Below are 20,671 nucleotides of genomic sequence, written 5' to 3' on the forward strand. Positions count from 1 at the left end.
AGCCAACTTTTATGCTACCGACTAGATCCCCACGTTGTGCTGAGAATGAGCTCTTCTTCACTGACGTGTTGGGTTGGAGATTAAACCCAAAGCGGAAGCAATTAGACAAACTTTGACAAGATTAGCTTTTGAACAAGCATGAACCGACAACGGTCAATGTACTTTTTACTGTATGATAACGAGGTTGGACGTGAAGTTTAGATTACTTGGTCTAGGATACCTTGGCCTGTGGACCAGGTACATGACTTGATCACCGCCTGATATCGTCTGGGGCACCCAAAAGAGAAAAGAGATCGATGCCCAAAGCGAAAATGACGGTACCATCACCAGTTTCTGTTGCTAGGGCCATGTCAAAAATTTTACCCGCTATTTCGTCTCCACCAATTGCAATTGGAAGATGCAGCAGAAGCAGCTTGAATTTTGGTTGCAGGCGCGGGTACGGGTACAACGCTTCAGCGGGAGGTTGCGCTGCTGCTGCGCGACATGTGCAGCTTAATAAAAAGTCAAGACTCCTCCAGCTCCCGCATTTTTCTTCCTTCACCACCACAACTACATCGTCACTTATTTCTAGTAGTCGACCATTCTCACTTTCTTCTATCAAAATGTCTAACGAGGAGATCACCCACCCCACCATCGTCGGTATGTTTTTATTCCTTCTATTTTCACTGCCCCGCGCTGTGTTGCCCCTCTCTCATGATGATCATATGCATGGTTTGCTTTTTCGCTCTCGGGAATTGCTGAGAGAATCCAAGACCAATGCCTCCATCATTGAGCTTCAAACAACGCAATTGGTTGAAACTTAACTAACACCCCTTAGATGGCTGGTTCCGAGAGATCTCGGACATGTGGCCCGGTAAGCAAACTCAATGTCTCCAAGCCCACCAACTCAATTCTTACCCAACCGTCCAGGCCATGCCATGACCCTCCGAGTTGAGAAGGTCCTCGTCCACGAGAAGAGCAAGTACCAAGACGTCCTCATCTTCAAGTCCACCGACTTCGGCAACGTTCTCGTCCTCGACAACGTCATCCAGTGCACCGAGCGTGATGAGTTCTCCTACCAGGAGATGATTGCTCACCTTGCCCTCAACTCCCACCCCAACCCCAAGAAGGTTCTTGTCATTGGTGGTGGCGATGGTGGTGTTCTCCGTGAGATCGTCAAGCACGACTGTGTCGAGGAGGCCACCCTCTGCGACATTGACGAGGCTGTCATCCGTCTCTCCAAGGAGCACCTCCCCTCCATGGCCTGTGGCTTCGACCACCCCAAGTCCAAGACCCACGTTGGCGATGGCTTCAAGTTCCTCAACGACTACAAGAACGAGTTCGACGTCATCATCACCGACTCCTCCGACCCCGATGGTCCCGCCGAGGCTCTCTTCCAGAAGAGCTACTTCCAGCTCCTCCACGACGCTCTCCGTGAGGGCGGTGTCATCACTACTCAAGGTTGTATGTTCCCTATTTTTTTGAGGAAAGCAAATGGCGTCCCTAGGAACGGCAGAATCAGGGAACCCTGCATGGTCAAAGTTGGTCGGTGCAGTAGGGCTCTCCCTCGATGGGTACATCACTGTACCGCTTCCCTCCTAGGGACTTCCAGAAGCTAGTGCTGCTTTCCCAGCTCTGCTTCCGGTAGTCCCGTGATAGCATGTGTTTCGATCAAGCGTATATGTCAGCCGTTGCTCTGCTCGACCGTGTTATATTCTGCTGTTCCTGAACCGTCATGGTCTTGTTTTATTATATCCATAGCCTTATGGACTCTGCTGACTCTTTAACTCACAGCTGAGAGCCCCTGGCTTCACCTCCCCCTCATCGCTCGTCTCAAGAAGGACTGCGGTGCCATCTTCCCCGTCGCCGAGTACGCCTACACCACCATCCCCACCTACCCCTCTGGCCAGATCGGCTTCATGGTCTGCTCCAAGGACCCCAAGGCCGACGTCAAGAACCCCATCCGATCCTGGACCAAGGAGGAGGAGGACGAGAAGCTCCGATACTACTCTTCTGAGATCCACAAGGCCAGCTTTGTCCTTCCCAAGTTCGCTGCCAAGGCTCTTGAGTAAGGTCGTCCACACACAACAAAGGATTTATGCAGATTGGTATAGGTGGCTACGTTTATGAGTTTACGCAGAAAAGGGATCAATGGGGATAAAAAAAGGCCATGGTGGCCACATAGATACACCCGGATGCAAAGGTATATATGCTCCGAGAAGGAAAATACTCTGGCATTACTGCCAGTCATTGAATAGAGAATTTTGGTCTCTATTCTGAGATGTCTCTCTAGTGATCTGATTTTGATTATATGTGCTCTTTTAGGGGGCAGTTTGGCTGCGGACACTCGGTTTGGTTTCTCACGACTCCTCAAACTGGACCTTGCCCTCGCTCACGTCTGGGTATACATCAAATCTTCGCTGCGTGTTCAATGGGATGGCCTTTCTTGCCTCTGTGATCTTTTCAGGGTCAAGCTCCCAGTCAACAGTGGTTTCCTTTTCGTCCGCCTCAACCTGGACCTGCGCCATCGGGTCTGCGACAAGACTGTGGCCATAGGCAGGATAACCTGTCTCGGCGCGGGCGGGACTGCATAGAGCCACGTAGAGCTGGTTATCCGCGGCACGAGCTCGTCCCAATAGTTGCCAATGCAAAGGACCAGTTGTAGTGTTGAAAGCACCAGGGTAGATAAGTGCGAAAGCACCTTTTCGAGCTGCGATGGTTGCTAGCTCGGGGAAGCGCACGTCGTAGCAAATGGCGACGGCAATCTTTCCGTACTCGGGAAGGTCGACGAGCGTCACCTTGTTACCGGGACTGAGAATATCGGACTCGCGGAATGTGATCTTGCCGGGGATATCAATGTCGAAAAGATGCACCTTGCGATGAGTTCCCAGCAAAGAACCATCCGGCCCAAAGATGAGAGTTGTGTTGTAGTACTTTTTCGTATCAGGGCTGTATTCGGGGATAGAACCTCCAATTAGATAGACCTTGTTATCAACAGCCATTGAAGAGAGAGCGTGATAAGAGGGCGCATCATCCTTTGATGGCGGACTGGGTAGCAGAGTCTCTGCATACTGAGGGAAGTGGTCTGTTCCATAAGGCGAATTGAAGCATTCTGGCAAAACAACAATCTTTGCGCCAGAGGAAGCTACACGAGCGACGTGTGATGCCGCACTGTCAAGGTTGGCTTTCTTGTCTGATCCAGAAGCAAGCTGGATGAGAGAGAGCTTGACACGCTGCTTGAGAACGGGAGCTGTAGCAGACGACATGTTGCGTGCTGTACGCTGAAGCAACGAAAGAGGAGTTGGCGATGATGATGATGATGTAAAGGTTCGTGCTGTTAGTGCGAGTCGACAAAGGACAGTTCGCATTGTATAGGCGAGTGTGTGAAGATGGCGAAATGATATGGAGATGAGACGTGAGTGTTGGTGGAGGCCGGCATCGGGATTTGGATTTGGTGATGCAAGGTGGGGGTGGGGTTTATTACGCGATATCTTTAGACGCGGGGCAATCTCAAGCCGTGTTATTCGTTGGTGGTTATGTTGTATAGAGACTGAGAAATGCCTGATAATATATACTTGGATATAATAGTCTTGCCCCTATCAAGTCTGTAAATTAAGGACTACCGGTCTGAGTCTGGTCATGATTACATCAATGCTAGAACAAGAGAACTCCTTGGCGATTACAAACTACCTGGAGTTCAAGCAAAAGGCATTATGTTGGAAGCCGAGTGTGCAATGTTTAGTTACCATTAGAAGACACTCGTGATTTTACTCATTGGTCATGTCAATAGCTTTTCATCACTGTCATTCACTTTCAATGTTGAGATTCAGGTTTGTGCCTATGTACATCATGGTTGGTGTTGTTATTGGAGCATATTGGAGGATTGTTCCATAATGATATCCAAGTAAAAGAGAGAGATTAGCTGCTCGTTATTGCTCCCTTGGCAGCAAAATGTTATCCTCCCACAAAACCAAATTTGAACCGAGACTCAAACGAGTGACTCTTCGCAAAAGACCGCCATAATCAGAATCCTTTCCTAGGTATACCGCCGTCGCTATAAATCAAATCCCAAGGTATCTCGAACAATGATTGTGCACACTTGTAGCCATACTTAGCTGACCCCTCTTATAATGTACTAAGATACATTTGTAGGCAAGACTAGCTTTAGTCTTGCCACAAGTCAAGATCATCAGCCGCGACGGCTGTAGACGCTGAAACCACCGGAGTTCCCGTGAGAGTGATCAGGTTTGTCATCCTTTGAAGGAGGGGGAGGTGGTGGAGCAGTACCTCCTTGTACTCGAGGGGGCGATGCTCCTGTAGCGAGATAGCTGTAGGATACTCTGCGGAGTTTGGTTCCATGACATCCCTGGCATGTCCCATCACTGTTCAGTTAGCCAGGCTGAATAGGTAGCGGGACATGGAAACTAACGCTCCACGCTGGAAAGAGCCTGCGCATAAGTCACAGGTGATCCAGGTCATGTTTTGATCGTCAAAGACATAGGAGGAAACAGGCGAAGACATGGTGATGGAGATCGAGGATGGTTTGAGTTTGTGATATTACAGCTTGGAAGTGGCTGTAGATTCTTGTTCGAGTATTTCCGTTGCGATTCCAGGAAAGATTGATGATATATATAGTCACATAGACGTTGTGGTCGGGACAGCCCAGCCCAACATCCAAATGCCATCATACCACCGTCTATCTCGACAATGACAGCCAACACACCGCCTCTGCAAATGACATGAAGTTGCGGTTCAATACAAAGGCGTCATATTATCCTGCCTGTCAGAGCCGGTAGCCGCTGTCATGATGCCGGCTGCAACCGGGTCTCGTGGTGACGATCGGGTCAAGGATGTTTGGTTGCCTTAATCGGGCTCGAATCTTGAAGCAAAAGTGTCGAATTGACTTTGTGCCCAAACCCAAAGGCGCTCAACTGAGCCGAGATGGTAATTATCACATCTGCCGTCGCGAATTGGGGCCTCATTCCTGGATGCATATCCCCACATCGAATCTGTCGGCTATGCGCTGCAGCACATGGTTGACCGAATCGCAGCATTTTGTGGCTTCGACAGCACATGCAGCTCCCCTCCTTCGGTCTGCACCACAAACGCCCCCTGAACCGTGTTGTCGGTGATATATACGGGGATTAAATCCCTCGAAATCTTGACCGGTTGCTAAATAGTTTGGCAAATCAATGTCCAGCCTGACCAAGACTAACGGCTTGCTGCATGATCGCAAGGTTGTACCCCATACCCCAAGCTTTTGCGACAAACTAGGGCTTTAGAAAAAGTGACTTTGGCTCAATTCACGCAGCTTTGCGGGTAGTGACAGAATGCCAGTTCTCAAACATAATTGCTATTGCGTGCATATCTAATTATGTGCAGCAAGTATGAGATGAAACTGCTTACCCAACGCCCCTTTGGGAGGATATCCTGGAAATTACTAATTGGGTGGGTGGGACATGTCGTCTTTGAGAACCAGAAGGGCTATGTGCCGTGAAATATCAGCTCAAGCCTTGTCTGTGATAGCAACGAGGCGTCGAATGGTGAGACTTTTCCATTTTGTGTGGAACTGCCTATATTGAAGCCTTGATATAGTGGTCACTGTTAGCAATAGGCTTCTTTGCCGATGTGTATTTTCATGGTTAAAGATTCCATGGGGAGGAACACGGTCTTGGTTGTTATGCAATGTCTGCCTCGTCTCTTACATGGTGCAACCTCCCGATGACCGTCGGGCCTGTTCAGCCGGCATCGTTTGCAAGTTGACCGACTTTCCGTATTCTGACCGCGCCCATGGTTATTTGTTGCATCGGACGGTTCTTAAAGGCCATACCGTAAAAAGACCAAATATATGAGGCCACGACATCGTTCTTCAACATGTCACCTTGTACACCCATCAACAATCTGACCGGTCAAAGTACAATTGTCGACTGTCGGTCAACCCAACAACAAAAATAATAAGAGAGGGACCATGATTCTGCGGTAGTTTTTGATACGCAGAGGCATGTACCTTGTCTCTAGCTTTGCCTTTTTGTGCTACCCTCTACTTCTTCAAAGCCGCTTTACCAAGTATAGAGTCTTTTCCACACCAACAAGTTGCCATAGATGAAGTCAAGGTTCGAGCAACATTGACCAATCTCAGCCTTTTGATCGATCGATACCCAGTCTGGCCTCTGCTCGGCTTAAAAGCTCGGCAATAAGAAGAGACTACTCAAAGTCTGACCACCACACTTTGTAGATTCGGACTATTTCAGGGTGTGATAAGGTGTACGATATCCGCTAGAAAGGCAGAGTGATCAAAGATAAGAAGCTCGAGATGTAGATCCTGGGGATGTTGCACGAATGCTCTTGCAGGCTCTTTTGCGGATGTGACATAATGTTATCTGTCTCAATGTTCGAGGCCATGCACATTTAGCCCTCAACCCATGAGGTGCATTTGATGACGTCTAAGCTCATCAAAAGCTTGTCAGATGACCTTGACGAAGAATGGGGCGTGTCTGTTGCCGATCAAACGCCATATGATGTTCGTGTCGTTATCTCCGTGTAAGCTAGGTCAGCTTTAGGCAATCGAAATTGGCAATGAAGAAGCAATACAGGTAATCTGCTCAGATTGTGGCATATATCGCTGGTGTCTCGAATATGCTGCGATACCTGGCTCGGTGAGCTGGGGTAGAGAAAATGCCAACCTATGGCAGCAGGCTGAAAGGAAGGGCCACTGGCGCTTTCTGTCGTTCGTAACGATAGCACAACACCAAAGTGGGAAGAAAAAGACAGGATTCTGAGTTCTCGAATATGACATGTCTGAATGTCTCAAAACTTCCGAAAGACCGGGGTCAAGAAGTCGTATTGAGATTTGCAACGGCGTTGCACGACATCTGGACCTGCGTTTGTAATATTGCTGTTAAATGATCTGATAATCTGGTCCGAGGACTGTTTGAAATTGGCAAAGTTAGAGTGTGCCGTTCTTCAAAAAGAATGCAGTGTGATGACTCCTGATTGTCGGCCCTCTCCGCATAGCTCACCAAGAGAAGTTGAGCAGTGAATCAGCCATGAATATTGATCTGCTTGATAAATGACCACACTTGAGGCTAGATGGGACTGCAGATCCTGGTATTTTCCTTTTTTGCCAACAAAGACGAAATGGTCTTGGAAGGTAGCTGTGATTGAGTCGGGCACCGGTAAGGCCACTTATCTTTATTGCAAAGTCATATCACTGACTGCCTGACGATAACTACAATGTGAGTTCGGGATGAACGACATATTCAGCGCGGTGTTGCTGTGCTGCAGACGGGTGATGGCATGGGCGAAACTTCGATGAGCCCGTGTGACTGGTTACACAACACATGCCTCTGACACAATGACGCCCTTTGTACACAAGAAACGTCTCTATTTCGCTCGAGACAACCCTGCAAACCATTCTCTATTTTCGTCGCATGACTGCTGGTCAATTGATGGATTTTCGTTCACGGCATGTTGCACTTGCACTTGCACCAACGAGTGCATAGGGTAGCATCTGATATGTTGGAGGGAAACAGAGTAGCACGTAGATGTAAACTTGAAGGATTTTGTGTCCTTGATCAGTACTTGAGTACTCTAGGTATGAAAGAAAGAAATATCCTGTTCTGAAAAAAGAGCAGAAGATGGTTACAGGTCATGCCATGGTAGATAGGGCAGGAACAACTGGTCGTTGGGACTGTGCTCGATACATGCATAACCCGTTTACTGCATCGCACTCCGCGTTCTCGTGTGCTGCGCTTCGCGGTGGGAGTAGGGGAGTTAGGAATTAGGAACAGATCCAACTGCATTTTGCTTTATTTCTTAGCCAGCCTCTTCCAATAAAAGGTCCCTTGCGGACTTGTTCTACCATGAGCTGAGCTCGAAGCGACTGATTTCTCAACTTCAAAATGTCTGTCATTCTCTGCACAGGTAAATGCGACATCTCCATCGTCATAACTCCCATTCATTCAAGCTAACCCATGTCGCAGCTGGATATGATCATACTATTAGGTTCGAATGCGACGCGCCTCTCTGGTTTAGCTCACAATTGACTAACCCTGTACTTTAAGATTCTGGGAAGCTTTATCGGGTATCTGTTCACGAACAATCCAACATCCCGACTCCCAGGTAAATCGCCTCTGCATATCCCCCGACAAGCGGTACCTTGCCGCCGCTGGCCACCACACCGTCAAGCTCTACGATATTAAATCGACGAACCCGAACCCGCTCTTGACTTTCGAGGGACATACCGGCAATATCACGGGCGTGGCCTTTCACTGCGAGGGGAAATGGATGGTTACTAGCTCCGAAGATGGCACTGTCAAAATATGGGAAACGAGGACTGGCACAATTCAGCGAAGCTATAACCATGGCTGCCCAGCGAACGATGTCGTAATCCACCCGAATCAGGGTGAGATTATTAGTTGCGACAGGTCTGGAAGTGTCAGGGTGTGGGATTTGGCTGAGAACAATTGTTCCCATGAGCTCATCCCAGAGGAAGACGTCTCAGTCTCTAGCGTCACCGTAGCCAGCGATGGTTCCCTACTATGCGCCGCCAATAATGCCGTAAGTACCAGTGAGGATACATAGGCTCTATCTCTAACCATTTTGCCAGGGCAACGTATTTGTGTGGAATCTTATCCAGAGTTTCGATCGCACACAGCTTGTGCCTGTCACCCACTTTAACGCCCACAAGGAATACATCACTCGTATCCTACTATCACCGGATGTCAAGAAGCTCGCAACCTGCAGCGCAGACCACACAGCCAAGATATGGGAAGTTAAGAACATCGAGCCCACCCCAGACCAGGAGCCCAAGCCTTATCCTTTAGAGGCCACCCTCACCGGTCACCAGCGCTGGGTATGGGACTGCGCTTTCAGCGCCGACTCGGCGTACCTGGTAACTGCATGCTCCGATCACTACGCACGACTATGGGAGCTGCACAGTCAGCAAATCATTCGGCAGTACAACGGACACCACAGAGGCGCCGTTTGTGTTGCTCTTAATGATTACTCAGAAACGCGGTAATGTGGCTAAATGGGGATGATATAGGACTATATTCAAGCCTACGGCTGGCGGGAGAATGGCGTTGGATTGATGGTTGCATGCTGATTCGGATATTATACTTTTATGGTTTGTAAACTTCATAGACAGGCGTATGTCCTTAACCGCGAAGTGAATACAAGAGTGTACCAATCTGACTGTCCCCGTCTAATCATATGACTGGCAAGACACTTTTGAGTATGGTAAAGAATATCAGTAACATTTAAAATAGTATCTCAGAACTCCCTCAAAGTATATCACCGCCAAGCTACAGCAAAACTTTAGGTTAGAGTGATGTTCTCAAGACATTCCCGTTGTTCGTCACATGAGAAGACAAAAAGTAGTGTGATAGTATCAATTCATGTTTGCCTCGAGATCTAAGTAACTCCTGGCTTTTCATAAATCCAACTGGTAATTACATCGTTCGCTAGAGACAGAAAGCATCAAACTCCTTAAAACTCCTTCTTGTCGAGACGCTCCTGGGCATTCTTCTTAGCCTCGTCAGAGACATTGGGGTTGTTAAGGGCACTGGATCGTTGTCAGTTGTCAGTCAAGTATAGTGAACCATGCAACTCACGCCTTGAGGCCACCAGCAACGTTGTTGGGGTTCTTCTCCTTGTTGTCATCGGCACCAGAGACTGTAAATGTCAGATAAGGTACTCAAGCTTACGAAGCGTGAAGCTCACCGTCACCGCCGTTGAACTCGTTTTCAAGGACCTGACGAGAGTGCTCCTTGGCCTCCTCAGAAACGTTGGGGTTGTTGATAGTAGCCTTGTGGCCGCCAGCGATCTGAGCGTCAGACATTTTGAAGGTTTTGTGTAGAGTTGGTAAAGGGGTGGAGGTTTCTTGTAGTAGCTGCTGCTCGAGAGATGCGTTGATGATGAGAACAAGCCGAGTTGGGAGACTAGACGAGGGATCTTATAGTTGTTTCTTCACACAGGTCTACTCTCTGATCGCCGATTCATACTAACTCGATAACTACAAAACATCAGAGTCCTAATTGATGCAATCGATGATCTTCTCGATCGGTTAGACTCTCATCGCTGCATTGTTACCGTTGGCAAGCTGCTTCGCCGGAGCCTGCTTGCATAATTGATCAACGTGTCCGGTATACAGATTGCTTCGAGCAAGCGGTTGGGAAGGTATTTCTTCTTGAGTGGTGACGTGTAGGCTACTCATTGTGAGACTTATACAGGGGGTTCACACGGGCAACTGCTTGATCCTGGTGTTGAAGCATGATGAGCACCTATCTACCACTGATATCAATTACTGTCAGGAACAAAGAGTCGGAGCAAACTTTCCAGACGATATTGGCTCGATCGATGCAGAAATCAGATCTGAACAAGTGAATATATCAACCCTGCATCAATTTTCCCTGCAGAGCATTCACAATGATGCAAAATTAAGCGGACTGCCCAGAGGTCATCGGAAGAGATGACCTCCCAAGTGTTTAAGTAGCATAAATTATCCTAATAATTTTGTCCCTTATGCTCCCAGCGGTCAATCTTTCTCATACCCTGAAGACAGCTTTGATAAGTGCCATACAGTGATGACGAGACCAGACGATGAAAAAAATTTGCTTACATATCGGCTTTGTAGATATGCATACCAGAAGTTAAACAAAATGAACACTCGCAATTGCGCACTTGGATATCGAATTGTCTTTGAATCAAAATCATGACGCATCAATTATGCCTTGCAGATATTTGTTCCAATAGGCCAGCAAACAGTCACGGAATCTATGCTAACATCTTCATGTCGTAATTCCGGGATCAAAAGCAAACAAAAGGGAGGATGGCCTGTGCCAGCTCGATGAATCATTGACGCGGATAATGACATCAAGATGTCAAGGGGCTCGAAGTTGATCGCGAAAACAATGCGAGGTCCCGTGAAAGAATGGGATATGTACAACTTGTCGCAAATGTTCCTTCATAATACTCGGCAGTCAGTTAGTTTGAAGCTAGACTGGCGAGTTAACCTTGGATCTTGGGCTTCTGGTCCACACCAGCACTCGACTTATTGAGTAAAGCAAGCTGCTGTCGGCAGCAGAAGAGTTGGCCTCCTAAGCTTCCGGGTACAAAAATAAGTAGTCTAAGAGGCCTGGTCTAAGTAGCATAAGCTGACTTACTAATTTCGTCTCTTATGCTTCCAGCAACCAATTTGTCTGATACCCAGAGGGCAAGCAAAATAGCAGACTTTGATGAGCAATCATGAACGTGAAAGATGTGTAGGATTTGATGAGATGAATCGGTGTTGTGACAAATTCGGGAACTTTCACCAATTCTGCCGATCCCTCAATTCTTCTGCCAGCCTCATGGTTGGTCGAGGGTAAGTTGATTGTTAATCAACCTGCATGATCGACAAAATAGTCGGGAGTATGCATTTCGGACATATCCGTCAAAATAAAGCAAAAAAGATCATCATGAACATCGAGTTTGACCGATGACAGCCGATTTGTTCGCAGAATATGGCAATTCGAAGCTGAGACTTCAAATCGATGATCAAACAGTACTGCATTTTGTGTCGTTGAGCTCACAGATGATTCTGAAACCTGTAAACCAATCAAAATGCGTACCAGCAATGCGCATCGATCCGAAACTTTGAAGAAACCACCGGTAGCGACATCAACTGGCCACACTTTATTCTGCACTGCAGTAGCGGACCCGGTTGTTGTAGGGCAGCGAGACATTCTGTGACGATCCATCTTAATGTATCGGCGTGTCCGCGTCAAAGCAGACGAATCATGGGAAATCGACGACATTTGAGCGGCTCTTGGACATGTTCTCAATAGACGCACTACTGTCTTGAACTGGGTCCCTCCTTTCAGGGTTCATGATGATCAAGGGAGGCAGGAGGCCAACGACGGTCGTCTATGGCTGGCCTGTAAATGACGTCGCATCAGAACTTAAATCGCGTCTCCATACCCAGCTGGACAGGGATTACTGCCAAGAAGCACCGAGTGACCGGGTCGACATGTGGATAATATTTTACCTCCGTAGCGGTGACGGTGAATTAACGATGGATGGATGAGAAGAGAAGTTGAAGAATAGCCCGAAGGTCGCTTGTCAGCGCGGGAGTGCGGCTAAAAGCACTGACCATGCGGGGAGGTAACTAGACTAAGCGAAGCGAAGCGAAGCGAAGCGACCTAAGCCACCCACCAACTGGCAGCCCCTAGCCCCCTAGCAAAAGCCCCCTATAATAATAGCGTTCTCAGTGGATAGAAATCCCCTAGGGCGAGGCTGAGTTGACGACCCCCGCCAGCCACGTTGACGCCTTCGCCTCCAGTAATATTTTTAGAAAGCACTTCTTCTGCCAGACTCTGCCCTTGGTCTCAATCTAAACCTCCACACAACCATCCTGTCCGACTTCTCATAGGCTTCGCAGGGCTGATCTATGAGATCTTTTTTTTTGTTAAACAAACGCACGAGCCTCGTGTTCACTGCTCTATTACGTTCACTCCTCTTTTTGTGGTCCGACAGTCTCCAAAAGTCTAGACCGCACCAAAGCTTGGTTGTATCACCATCATGATGGAATCTGCAGATGAGAAGCCGCCAGTCTTGAATTACATCCTCAGCTTTATTCTAGTAGGCCTCGCATGGGGCTTTACGACCCCTTTCATCCGACGCGCCGCGCAATCGCATAATCCACCTGCTCATCCTGTACTCGAGAGCCCATCTGTCCAGTCTAGCTGGCTCAAGTCCAAGGTCTACGGTGCCTTCTTTGGTGTCGTTGACTTGTTGAAGAACCCTCGCTATGCAATCCCGTTGGTTCTTAACCTTACGGGAAGTGTGTGGTTCTTCCTGCTCATTGGACAGGCTGGTAAGTTAATGTTTTGTAGTCTCACTTGTCAAGCAAGTGCTTGTCAGGGGGTGTCGATCGCCTGCGGATAGACTACCCATTGACACTTCGCCACGCCGAGGACTTAATTACTAATGACGTCTCTTTAGAACTAAGCTTGACGGTTCCTATTGTAAATACACTGGCGTTTGTCTTTACCGTTCTTGGTGACTGGTATGTTGATGGTAAAGTTATCAGTAAAGGTAAGTCTAGATCTTTGAATCCTCGATATCAAACTAATGGTCGCTTTAGATACCGCTGCTGGGATGGCTCTAATGTTGGTCGGAATTGGCTTGTGTGTTCAAAGTAAGCGTTAGTAGAATAGCACCCATAGAAATCATACGTAACCTGATGTAGATTAGTAGTTAAACATACATGCTCCTATCATCAGGTTGCACCATTCGGATTGGTTACCAGCGATTGTAGCAATATGCACAAGAGACTCCACTTCTGTAGGTACCTCTCTAAAGTCATCTATACACAATTCTTGCCAGTGAACAAAGACAGTTGTAGAAACAAAGACAAGTGAGAGAAAAATATTGTAATAATAGTCAATTGATTCATCTGCTCCAGGCAGTTCAAAGGAGCCCAGCCCCATCAACCTCAAATACCTAGGCCCTGTCCTAACAAGGAGGATACTCTCCCTCTATCTAAAGTGTAGCTTATGCTAGAAACTTCATGCTGTACCGTTTATAACAGACATGTAATGAAAACCATGACTCGTAAGGTCATGAAAGTAAAAAGAAACAAACCGGTTTATCCTTTGCGCAAAAAATCATACCCCAAGCCGCAACTCTCCCCCTTGAATAGTTCGGTCGTCAAAAAAGGTTCGTCAAGAATCGTAGAAGTAGTAAGGGAAAGAATCTCATGATTAGCGTAGACGCGGGCGTTTTCTTTGGTCTTTTCGTTTTCGTCTCTCGTTCGTCACAACTGTTGCTCATGGGGTATCGTAGATCGTAGTCGCTTTTTTGTTGTCTCCCTTGTTCTCAGTTCACCTGCGTGCTCGGAGCCAGCGTAGCACACTTCGGAGACTGGGATCTTCGGCCGTCCAGCGGCCCATTTGCTCATCCGAGGCCTTTAGCTCGTTGTAGATTACTTCGTCGACGACTGCTGAGAGCTCCTGTAGTAACAGTTAGCAAGGGATACTCGAGATACAAGCAGAAAGGGGGTTTCGTACTGCTCGCAACTGCTGGTCGCACGCCCGGAGTTGAGATTGGTTTCTAGAGTTGGGTACGCCGCCCTGAAGCACCTGGTTTCTGTATTCGACCCATCGTTGTGCCGCTGCCTGTCGGAGATAGATCTTTTGGCCTTCGTGCCGTCTCGAGTACGCGTCCAGGAGTACCCTTGTATATTGTTAGTACTTGGTAATCCATATTAGTGCCCAAATTGACAAGGAAAACATACTGCTTGAGCTCGGCCTTCATCTGCTCCTGCTCGCCTCCAGGGGGATTAGGTACACTGGTGTCTGCACCACATTCCAGAATGTGTTGACCGTCCAGTGCGCATTGTCGAAGAGCTGCCCAGCCTTCGGTGTAGTAATCCGCTGTGTCCACAGGGTCGACTGGTGCCGCAGCTATGTAGTATTGAAGTGTTCGGAAATCAGAGAGAACTTCAGCAACTCGCATGGTGCGGAATTCGTTTACTGCAAAGAGAAGAAGAACTTGCGTGTCAGTTTCCCGGGCCTCGTGTGGTGTACAGCTGCCAATTGACATATTTTGGTAGTTGTCAAGGGGGCCAGATTTAACTTACATCCGTCCATAATTTCCCGTATTATTTTACAGGATACGTTTGTAAAGTCAAGAAGTGACCAGGCTAGCTGAGACACAATTGGTGATGAGATCGAAGGTAGTAGATAGAATCGTCTGGCTTTTATGGAAAGCAAATTTGATCCGAGTTGGAATGAAGTTGGCGACGGGAAAGCTTGATAGGAGAAATAGGTAAGGAAATATTATAGAGAAGTTGTCATGTCGATCACTTGGTAGAACAGTTGAGAGAAGCCGGCCTTTCAATGCTTGGTTGAGTGAACAAACAATCCACCATCCGAAAGAACTGGGCATCCTTTTTGTATATCGTGATGGTGTTCGAAGGCCTCCCAGTTTCTCCATCAAGAGACAAGAGCAAGAGTTGAAAGAAGCTCTTGGTCCAGAAAAGTCTCCATCTTCGTTAGCCCGACTACCTAACTGACACCGTACAGTAGCTCAAGCTTGCCAAATGTAATGTCGTGCTCCACCAACGGGAGCGAACGGCTACTAGATCCAAGGGGGGATACCACCCGAACGTCAAGGACCACCCCTCTCTCTTCCACATGAGAGGCTCGGCATTTAGAGCCAGCCTTCTGATACAGAAGCCGTAGGCCACCAGTGGGCGTGCCATAATGAGCATCCACCCTATCCCTATCCCAAGCTCAACATGAACGACCCTGGGCCAGCTGGTGGCAAAGGCTAGTGTCGTCGAATCGAACTCAAGTTCGAAACTTGACCCTCAGCCCTACCCCTACAGTACCCCTGGGCGCATGTATGCAGACAGCGATGCACCATGCAGGACCAGGACCCGGAGAATGAAGAGCCCCATGTATGTGGCACGTCATGAGCATGGTGCAGGAGATAGGTAACGAGATGAATTATGTTGAGGGCCAGAGAGAGGGTGGTGGCTGTCAACAGTGGGTGTGCATCTTTTTTCCAGCCACACCTGGTTGTGTCCCCCTGATAGGGACGAGCATCCGAGATGTCAAAGAGGCTTCTGTTAGACTCGGCTGGCACCAAAGATGTATGTTCTCTACCAAAGTAAACGACGTGGGTCACTGTCAATAATTGGTCAGCGGACTAAAAGATCCTAAAAAGCATCTTTGTCCGAGCGAGCAAAGTAAAAAAAAAACATGCTGGGTTATACGCTAAGAAACTCCCCAGAGACTTTTGTTTCTGCAGGGGGTTTTGGACAGTCCAAAAAAAGAGACAGAGTAAAAAGAATGGATACTCGGTACACGGCCTGGCAAGTCATGTAAAACAAAAGAGACGGTCAGAGGGTCAGAGTATAGTTGGAAAGGATAGCAAGCAGAATGTGTATAGGCAAGTAGTCAGAATAGCGCAGGTGGAAAAAGGTGGATTTCCTAGGATAGGTCGGCTCAGCTATCCATGAGCCACCCACTAGTTTCTCCCAGATAGGAAACGCGCTGTAGTTCCGCCGGGCCAGCGCGGCCAATAGGCGCGCGGATACTGGTCTAGTAACTGTCCGGGGCGAGCTGATGGCTGGAAACGGTCAAGTTTACCAGCATGAGGCCGTCTGAAATGCAACCCAAAGAATGCCATGAACGAATTACTCAGGTACTGACTTGTCCTGTATATTGCAAATTTCCAGGCTGAGTCAAACACGGCGATGCCGATAGACATTTTGACAAGCAATCAAGGAAACAATATTCATGTCGCATACCAAAAATGACCTCACCAGGTCGGCGACTGACATGCCAGATTAGGTGGGTAGGATAATACTAGTAATACCCGATGCTGATAATCAAGTCAGATCTGAAACCAGGATATGGCATGACATGCAACACTGCTTACCTTGGTTAGGAATGATTGTCCAGCTCGTCCAGGTTTATTCCATCCCAACAAGGCTTATTACAGCTATTGCAGAGACATCGCAAGTATGATGCATCTCTTTTGGGCCAGAACTAGAGAAGTTGACGACAGTAAAAACACAAACAATATGTGGCGTCACACTCTCTCTATTCTCTGCATGACGCTGCTTCAAGGCCGCTGAACTGGTCTCGGGTGCTATTCAACTGTCGCTAACGTTAGTCTGCGAACTTTCCATCGTTCGCCTTCTCAACGTTCGCCTCCCCCATCGTCTTTGGCACGAACTCATCCGCTTCCCGCTCCCGCTCCCACTTCCAAAAAGTGACTTCATTGACGATAGTTTGGTCCTTGCATGTATTTCTTGCTATGCTCTTGGAGGCTCAAACGGGAGCTTACCATAGGTAGCCAGCCATCTAAAATTCAAGGTCATCCCCCGTCGTGCCAGGGACACCCCTGGATAGATCCGATCGACTGGAAGGATGGCTTTCAGATGAAGTCTAGCAAGCCTCTTTTCCACTCATATGATATCAAAATGTATGACAACATGGAAGAAACCTTGAAATACCAATTAAGAATTACTTTGAACAAGTCTGTCATCAAATCTGGACCAAAATTAGAACTAAACTATCTACGGCAACATTCCTTGCATAGTCGAGTAGAAAGAGGTGCTGGCTGCAAGCCGCATCCTTATTTGTGCCTGTTCCTAATTAGTCTCACAATGGAGAAACATTGGGAAAATATTGGTGTTGTCAACAGCCTACTAGCACGGCACGGCATGACCCACAACCACCTGGCATGTTCTGTTCTAGCCCCATCGTGAACTTTTGTCTTGGTTAGTCGCTTGGCGCGAGGCATACTCGTCCTCGATTGGGTCATCAGGCGCGCAGGTTTCAGTTGGCCAGATGGAAGAGGTTCATCATTTCTATTGCACATGGTTAGGACGGCTAGTGACACACTGGATTGGACCCGTGGTCACGACGGCATCCAAGTTCCTGATCTTGATAATCCATCCCCCTGCATTGGCCTTGTGATCCACGCTCTTGGGAACAGCACGCCGTCCCCGCTACAGTCCGCGAATCAAACCTCTAATCCCTCGCGACAGAGAGCACCGACCTTTCCACTGTCGCAGACTGGCAATGTTTCATGCATGTTCCATATCGTTCTCTCTACTTGTTCAGTCCTTCTCCGCAATAGCTTGTAATCGGTCGTCAATCTCGTCCTCGGTCAAAGTTCTGAAGCCCGAGTAGGTTCCCTCTTGACCTTCAGGTCGGGGGCCACCCACGATACCAATCTCGATCTCCCCCTTCTTGAAATCCATGCTCAGAACTGTGCTCAATGTCGTAATGGCAAGCTCAACAACCTCCTCCCAAGAACCCTCCGCATGCTCCTTATTGCGGAGCTTCTTCTCAAGGTGGTTCAGCGCCTCCTGTTGCTTCGGGCCAGCCGCAGTTCCCTTGTAACCAATGTAGTATCCAGCAGGGTCGCACTTGAACAGTTGGGGGCCGTATTCCGAATCGAGCGAGATCAGTGTGGTCGCAACGCCGTAAGGTCGCATGTAAGCCTGGTACCAAGTCAGTTTGTGGTTGGCTAAAATATTATGATTATACGATGCTTACCCGCTGAGTGTAGACTTGGCTGATGTTGGCAAGACGCTTGGCCAGAGCATCAGCTGGCATCTCATAACCGTACTTGTATCGAAACTCGGCAGCCTCGCCCTGAGCTCTTTGGGCGAAAGCTCGGGCATCCGCGATGGATCCTGTAATGACGCAACCGACTGACGGAGAGAGTTGGAAGATGTGGGTGACGGAAGCAGGGTCCATGAGCTTGTCCTGTGATCTTGATCAGTACCCATCATGAAGACTCCATCACTCTTATACATACGGGAACCTTCTTCTGAGACAAGACGACAGCACAGTCCTTGCCCCTCACACCGACAGACATAATGTTGGCGGCTGTGATCGCCTTGAAGGCGTACTCTGTTTAATCATGTCAGTCTCAATTCCAGGTGTCCGTCAACGTCATCGGTCAAGGGAGTATCGTGGGGTATGGTTTTAAGATTCGGGGTTCGCATACCAACTTGATAAAGCCGACCATTGTCAGCAAAGATGGTAATGTGTCGATCGTATGCGCCGGCTATCGAATTGCATGTTAGCTTGGAGATATAGCGGATGGATTGTACATCAGCATGAGGTACGTACCCGACATTGTGAGGGATTCGTGGGGTTGATGTTGGAAATCGGTTTAAATTAGAAAGCGAAGCTCAAAAAGAACTTGTCTAGTTCCAGATGAGAGGATATCGAGGTGATGGTTGACGTTGTGGAGGTCGAGGGGAGCTATGGCGGGTTGAGATAGTCGACGCGTTGGCAGGAGCTTGCCTAGAGCATGAGGCAACGGAAGCTCAATGGAAGGCTGAGTTGGTGCCTCGTAGATATTATGTAATCCTCAGGCAGGTGTAGGGTGACACAAATGATGGACGCTGTAATGGTGACTAGAAAGTAGTGTAATTGATGATTGGCAATCTCAATCTACTTGAAAAACTCAACATTATTAAAGCCTATAACGCAATTGATTCCAATCTCGTTCTGATAGAACCAGGTATTTTTAATCAACGAGTACTATGAATCAATGCATCTTCTTAAGCTTCGTATAATTATGTCTCCTCCGAGCTCTCCACTCTTATCGTTATCTACCACAATCGTCATGATAAGCTCCACTCTCGATAATTCTCAAGATCCATTCAGAAAAAAAGTTACTGCCAACATCCAATCCAGAAGATCCGGCCCGCAACAACACGACTTTGCATATCTTCTTTTGCACTTGCGCTACGCTAAGAAGAGGATCCTGCAGCCATTGACAACTCACAATCCCTCTCTATTCTTTGCGCCGCTGCCATTGGCTCTTTCAAAGTCAACACAGAGTCCACCGCTCACCTAGCAGCAAGAAGAAAATTCAAGGACCCTTGACAACCGCAGTAAAGATTTGAGAAAGTCTAAGAAAACATAAGAGACAATTGGAAGTTTCAAACTTGAGATTGGCATTGCGCATTCTTCTCATCTCTTTCTCATATTGCTTCCGTCATCTACACATCCTCAAAAGCGTCATCTCAAAATGTCCGGCCAAGTTCCCGCCTGGAAGAGATTGGGCTTGAAGCTCAAGCAACCATCTGATGCGCCTGAACCCAGCTTTGGGCACCCAGCCAGCAGTTCAACCACGCCCATAAAGAGGAAGTTCGACGCCCCGCAACCTTCCAATTCCTCCCAGGCTGCCAAGCGACAGAAGTCTGTGTCTTTTGCTGATGCGCCATCCAACAACAACAACCCCAAATTCTCAAGGACACCAGCAAAGCCCGCTAAGCAGAGCAAGGCCAAGAGCAAGGGACCCGCAAAGAAGCCTAAACCACAGGTTCCCACTGACCTCAAGCCTGCACTCGAATACTTGAGCCTCTGGAAGACGGCTCGCGACAGCTGGAAGTTCAACAAAAACCATCAGTCAAACCTCATCAAGCACGTTTTCGATGCCGATGGAATCCCTGCTTCTGACATTGAAACCTTTTACGACTACATCCAAGACCTAAAGGGTTTCGTGAGAATGCGCCTTCGAGAGAGTGCCTGTGAGGTCAGGGATCAGGATCAATCCGACGGCGCAAAGGCATTCCCCGAAGGAACCAAGGACTTGGAGGCTACTCAGCAACGATATGAAGAGGCCCTCACCAAATATCTGAACCTGCCTGTGGGGTCTAAGAGGAAGGGCTTTACCGAGGTGGACTACCTCTCAGATTCAGAAGAGGATGAGGTCATTGTCCGACGACTTGTCAAGCGCATGAGAGCCGAGCTTGTCATTGACGAGCTATCTGACAGCGATGAAACTGATGCCACCACCACATCATCTCAGACAGTTACCTCTAGCGAAAACAACGCCACAGCTACCAAGAACACCGAGAAGAGTGTGAAACCTGAGGGCGTATCTGGAAAGCGTCGACGAAAGCTCCGTGTGAACGTGGACGACAGCGACTCTAGCAGTTCCGAGTCTGAGTCTGACGACGATGATACCAGCAGCAGCGGAAGTTCGTCCTCAGAAGACGAGTCAGAGAAGAAAACGCCCGCAGCTCGAAAGGCTTACCGAAAACCTGGTGAGGAAGACTCGAGTGATTCTTCATCTTCTTCAGACGACGCTAGCTCAGAGGAAGACTCGAGTGACGACGAATCAGACTCCGAATAAGGATTTAATGATACCCGGTTATTCAGCA

General features: G+C 48.2%; 9 protein-coding genes across 9 annotated transcripts; 5 read left to right on the top strand and 4 right to left on the bottom strand.

The window, feature by feature from the left end:
* Positions 1–536: 536 nt before the first annotated feature.
* FGSG_13725 (spermidine synthase) lies at positions 537–1,800 on the top strand. The gene is made up of 3 exons (XM_011320898.1): positions 537–639; positions 818–853; positions 910–1,800. The coding sequence occupies exons 1-3, from the start codon at positions 603–605 to the stop codon at positions 1,596–1,598; spliced, it is 762 nt and encodes a 253-aa protein (XP_011319200.1). The 5' UTR covers positions 537–602; the 3' UTR covers positions 1,599–1,800.
* Positions 1,801–1,898: 98 nt separating this feature from the next.
* Positions 1,899–2,051, top strand: FGSG_13726 (uncharacterized protein; the record flags this gene model as incomplete). The annotated part of the gene is made up of 1 exon (XM_011320899.1): positions 1,899–2,051. The coding sequence occupies one exon, from the start codon at positions 1,899–1,901 to the stop codon at positions 2,049–2,051; it is 153 nt and encodes a 50-aa protein (XP_011319201.1).
* Positions 2,052–2,339: 288 nt separating this feature from the next.
* Positions 2,340–3,245, bottom strand: FGSG_10250 (hydrolase; the record flags this gene model as incomplete). Its single annotated transcript, XM_011320900.1, has 1 exon — positions 2,340–3,245. The coding sequence occupies one exon, from the start codon at positions 3,243–3,245 to the stop codon at positions 2,340–2,342; it is 906 nt and encodes a 301-aa protein (XP_011319202.1).
* A 4,532-nt stretch (positions 3,246–7,777) lies between these two features.
* FGSG_10251 (WD repeat protein pop3) lies at positions 7,778–9,173 on the top strand. The gene is made up of 4 exons (XM_011320901.1): positions 7,778–7,902; positions 7,962–7,983; positions 8,043–8,538; positions 8,588–9,173. Exons 1-4 carry the CDS (start codon positions 7,881–7,883, stop codon positions 8,999–9,001), a joined length of 954 nt encoding a protein of 317 aa, XP_011319203.1. The 5' UTR covers positions 7,778–7,880; the 3' UTR covers positions 9,002–9,173.
* A 295-nt stretch (positions 9,174–9,468) lies between these two features.
* FGSG_10252 (uncharacterized protein) lies at positions 9,469–9,820 on the bottom strand (the record flags this gene model as incomplete). The annotated part of the gene is made up of 3 exons (XM_011320902.1): positions 9,469–9,544; positions 9,594–9,654; positions 9,703–9,820. 3 exons carry the CDS (start codon positions 9,818–9,820, stop codon positions 9,469–9,471), a joined length of 255 nt encoding a protein of 84 aa, XP_011319204.1.
* Positions 9,821–12,540: 2,720 nt separating this feature from the next.
* FGSG_10253 (uncharacterized protein) lies at positions 12,541–13,170 on the top strand (the record flags this gene model as incomplete). The annotated part of the gene is made up of 3 exons (XM_011320903.1): positions 12,541–12,835; positions 12,964–13,056; positions 13,106–13,170. The coding sequence occupies 3 exons, from the start codon at positions 12,541–12,543 to the stop codon at positions 13,168–13,170; spliced, it is 453 nt and encodes a 150-aa protein (XP_011319205.1).
* A 221-nt stretch (positions 13,171–13,391) lies between these two features.
* On the bottom strand, positions 13,392–14,612 carry FGSG_10254 (uncharacterized protein; the record flags this gene model as incomplete). Its single annotated transcript, XM_011320904.1, has 4 exons — positions 13,392–13,973; positions 14,031–14,196; positions 14,258–14,495; positions 14,603–14,612. The coding sequence occupies 4 exons, from the start codon at positions 14,610–14,612 to the stop codon at positions 13,845–13,847; spliced, it is 543 nt and encodes a 180-aa protein (XP_011319206.1). The 3' UTR covers positions 13,392–13,844.
* Positions 14,613–17,323: 2,711 nt separating this feature from the next.
* FGSG_10255 (proteasome component C7-alpha) lies at positions 17,324–18,790 on the bottom strand. Its single transcript, XM_011320905.1, has 5 exons — positions 18,624–18,790; positions 18,499–18,558; positions 18,307–18,401; positions 18,042–18,254; positions 17,324–17,986 (listed from the first exon to the last, which is right to left on the bottom strand). Exons 1-5 carry the CDS (start codon positions 18,628–18,630, stop codon positions 17,600–17,602), a joined length of 762 nt encoding a protein of 253 aa, XP_011319207.1. The 5' UTR covers positions 18,631–18,790; the 3' UTR covers positions 17,324–17,599.
* A 743-nt stretch (positions 18,791–19,533) lies between these two features.
* FGSG_10256 (uncharacterized protein) lies at positions 19,534–20,643 on the top strand (the record flags this gene model as incomplete). Its single annotated transcript, XM_011320906.1, has 1 exon — positions 19,534–20,643. The coding sequence occupies one exon, from the start codon at positions 19,534–19,536 to the stop codon at positions 20,641–20,643; it is 1,110 nt and encodes a 369-aa protein (XP_011319208.1).
* Between the last annotated feature and the right edge of the window lie 28 nt (positions 20,644–20,671).

This window comes from Fusarium graminearum, chromosome 1 (genome assembly GCF_000240135.3).
Source record: "Fusarium graminearum PH-1 chromosome 1, whole genome shotgun sequence".
In the NCBI taxonomy this organism is placed as follows: Eukaryota; Fungi; Ascomycota; class Sordariomycetes; order Hypocreales; family Nectriaceae; genus Fusarium; species Fusarium graminearum.

Excerpts from the sequence above, each read along its gene's own strand:
- FGSG_10251 (XM_011320901.1), top strand. The coding sequence starts at position 7,881 with ATGTCTGTCATTCTCTGCACAG. Across the intron at positions 7,903-7,961 it reads GTCTGTCATTCTCTGCACAG|CTGGATATGATCATACTATT; the intron begins GTAAATGCGACA and ends CCCATGTCGCAG. Across the intron at positions 7,984-8,042 it reads GGATATGATCATACTATTAG|ATTCTGGGAAGCTTTATCGG; the intron begins GTTCGAATGCGA and ends CTGTACTTTAAG.
- FGSG_10255 (XM_011320905.1), bottom strand. Across the intron at positions 18,402-18,498 it reads TGGTCGGCTTTATCAAGTTG|AGTACGCCTTCAAGGCGATC; the intron begins GTATGCGAACCC and ends ATGATTAAACAG. Across the intron at positions 17,987-18,041 it reads GCCAAGTCTACACTCAGCGG|GCTTACATGCGACCTTACGG; the intron begins GTAAGCATCGTA and ends ACTTGGTACCAG.
- FGSG_13725 (XM_011320898.1), top strand. The coding sequence starts at position 603 with ATGTCTAACGAGGAGATCACCCACCCCACCATCGTCG. Across the intron at positions 640-817 it reads CACCCACCCCACCATCGTCG|ATGGCTGGTTCCGAGAGATC; the intron begins GTATGTTTTTAT and ends AACACCCCTTAG. Across the intron at positions 854-909 it reads GATCTCGGACATGTGGCCCG|GCCATGCCATGACCCTCCGA; the intron begins GTAAGCAAACTC and ends CCAACCGTCCAG.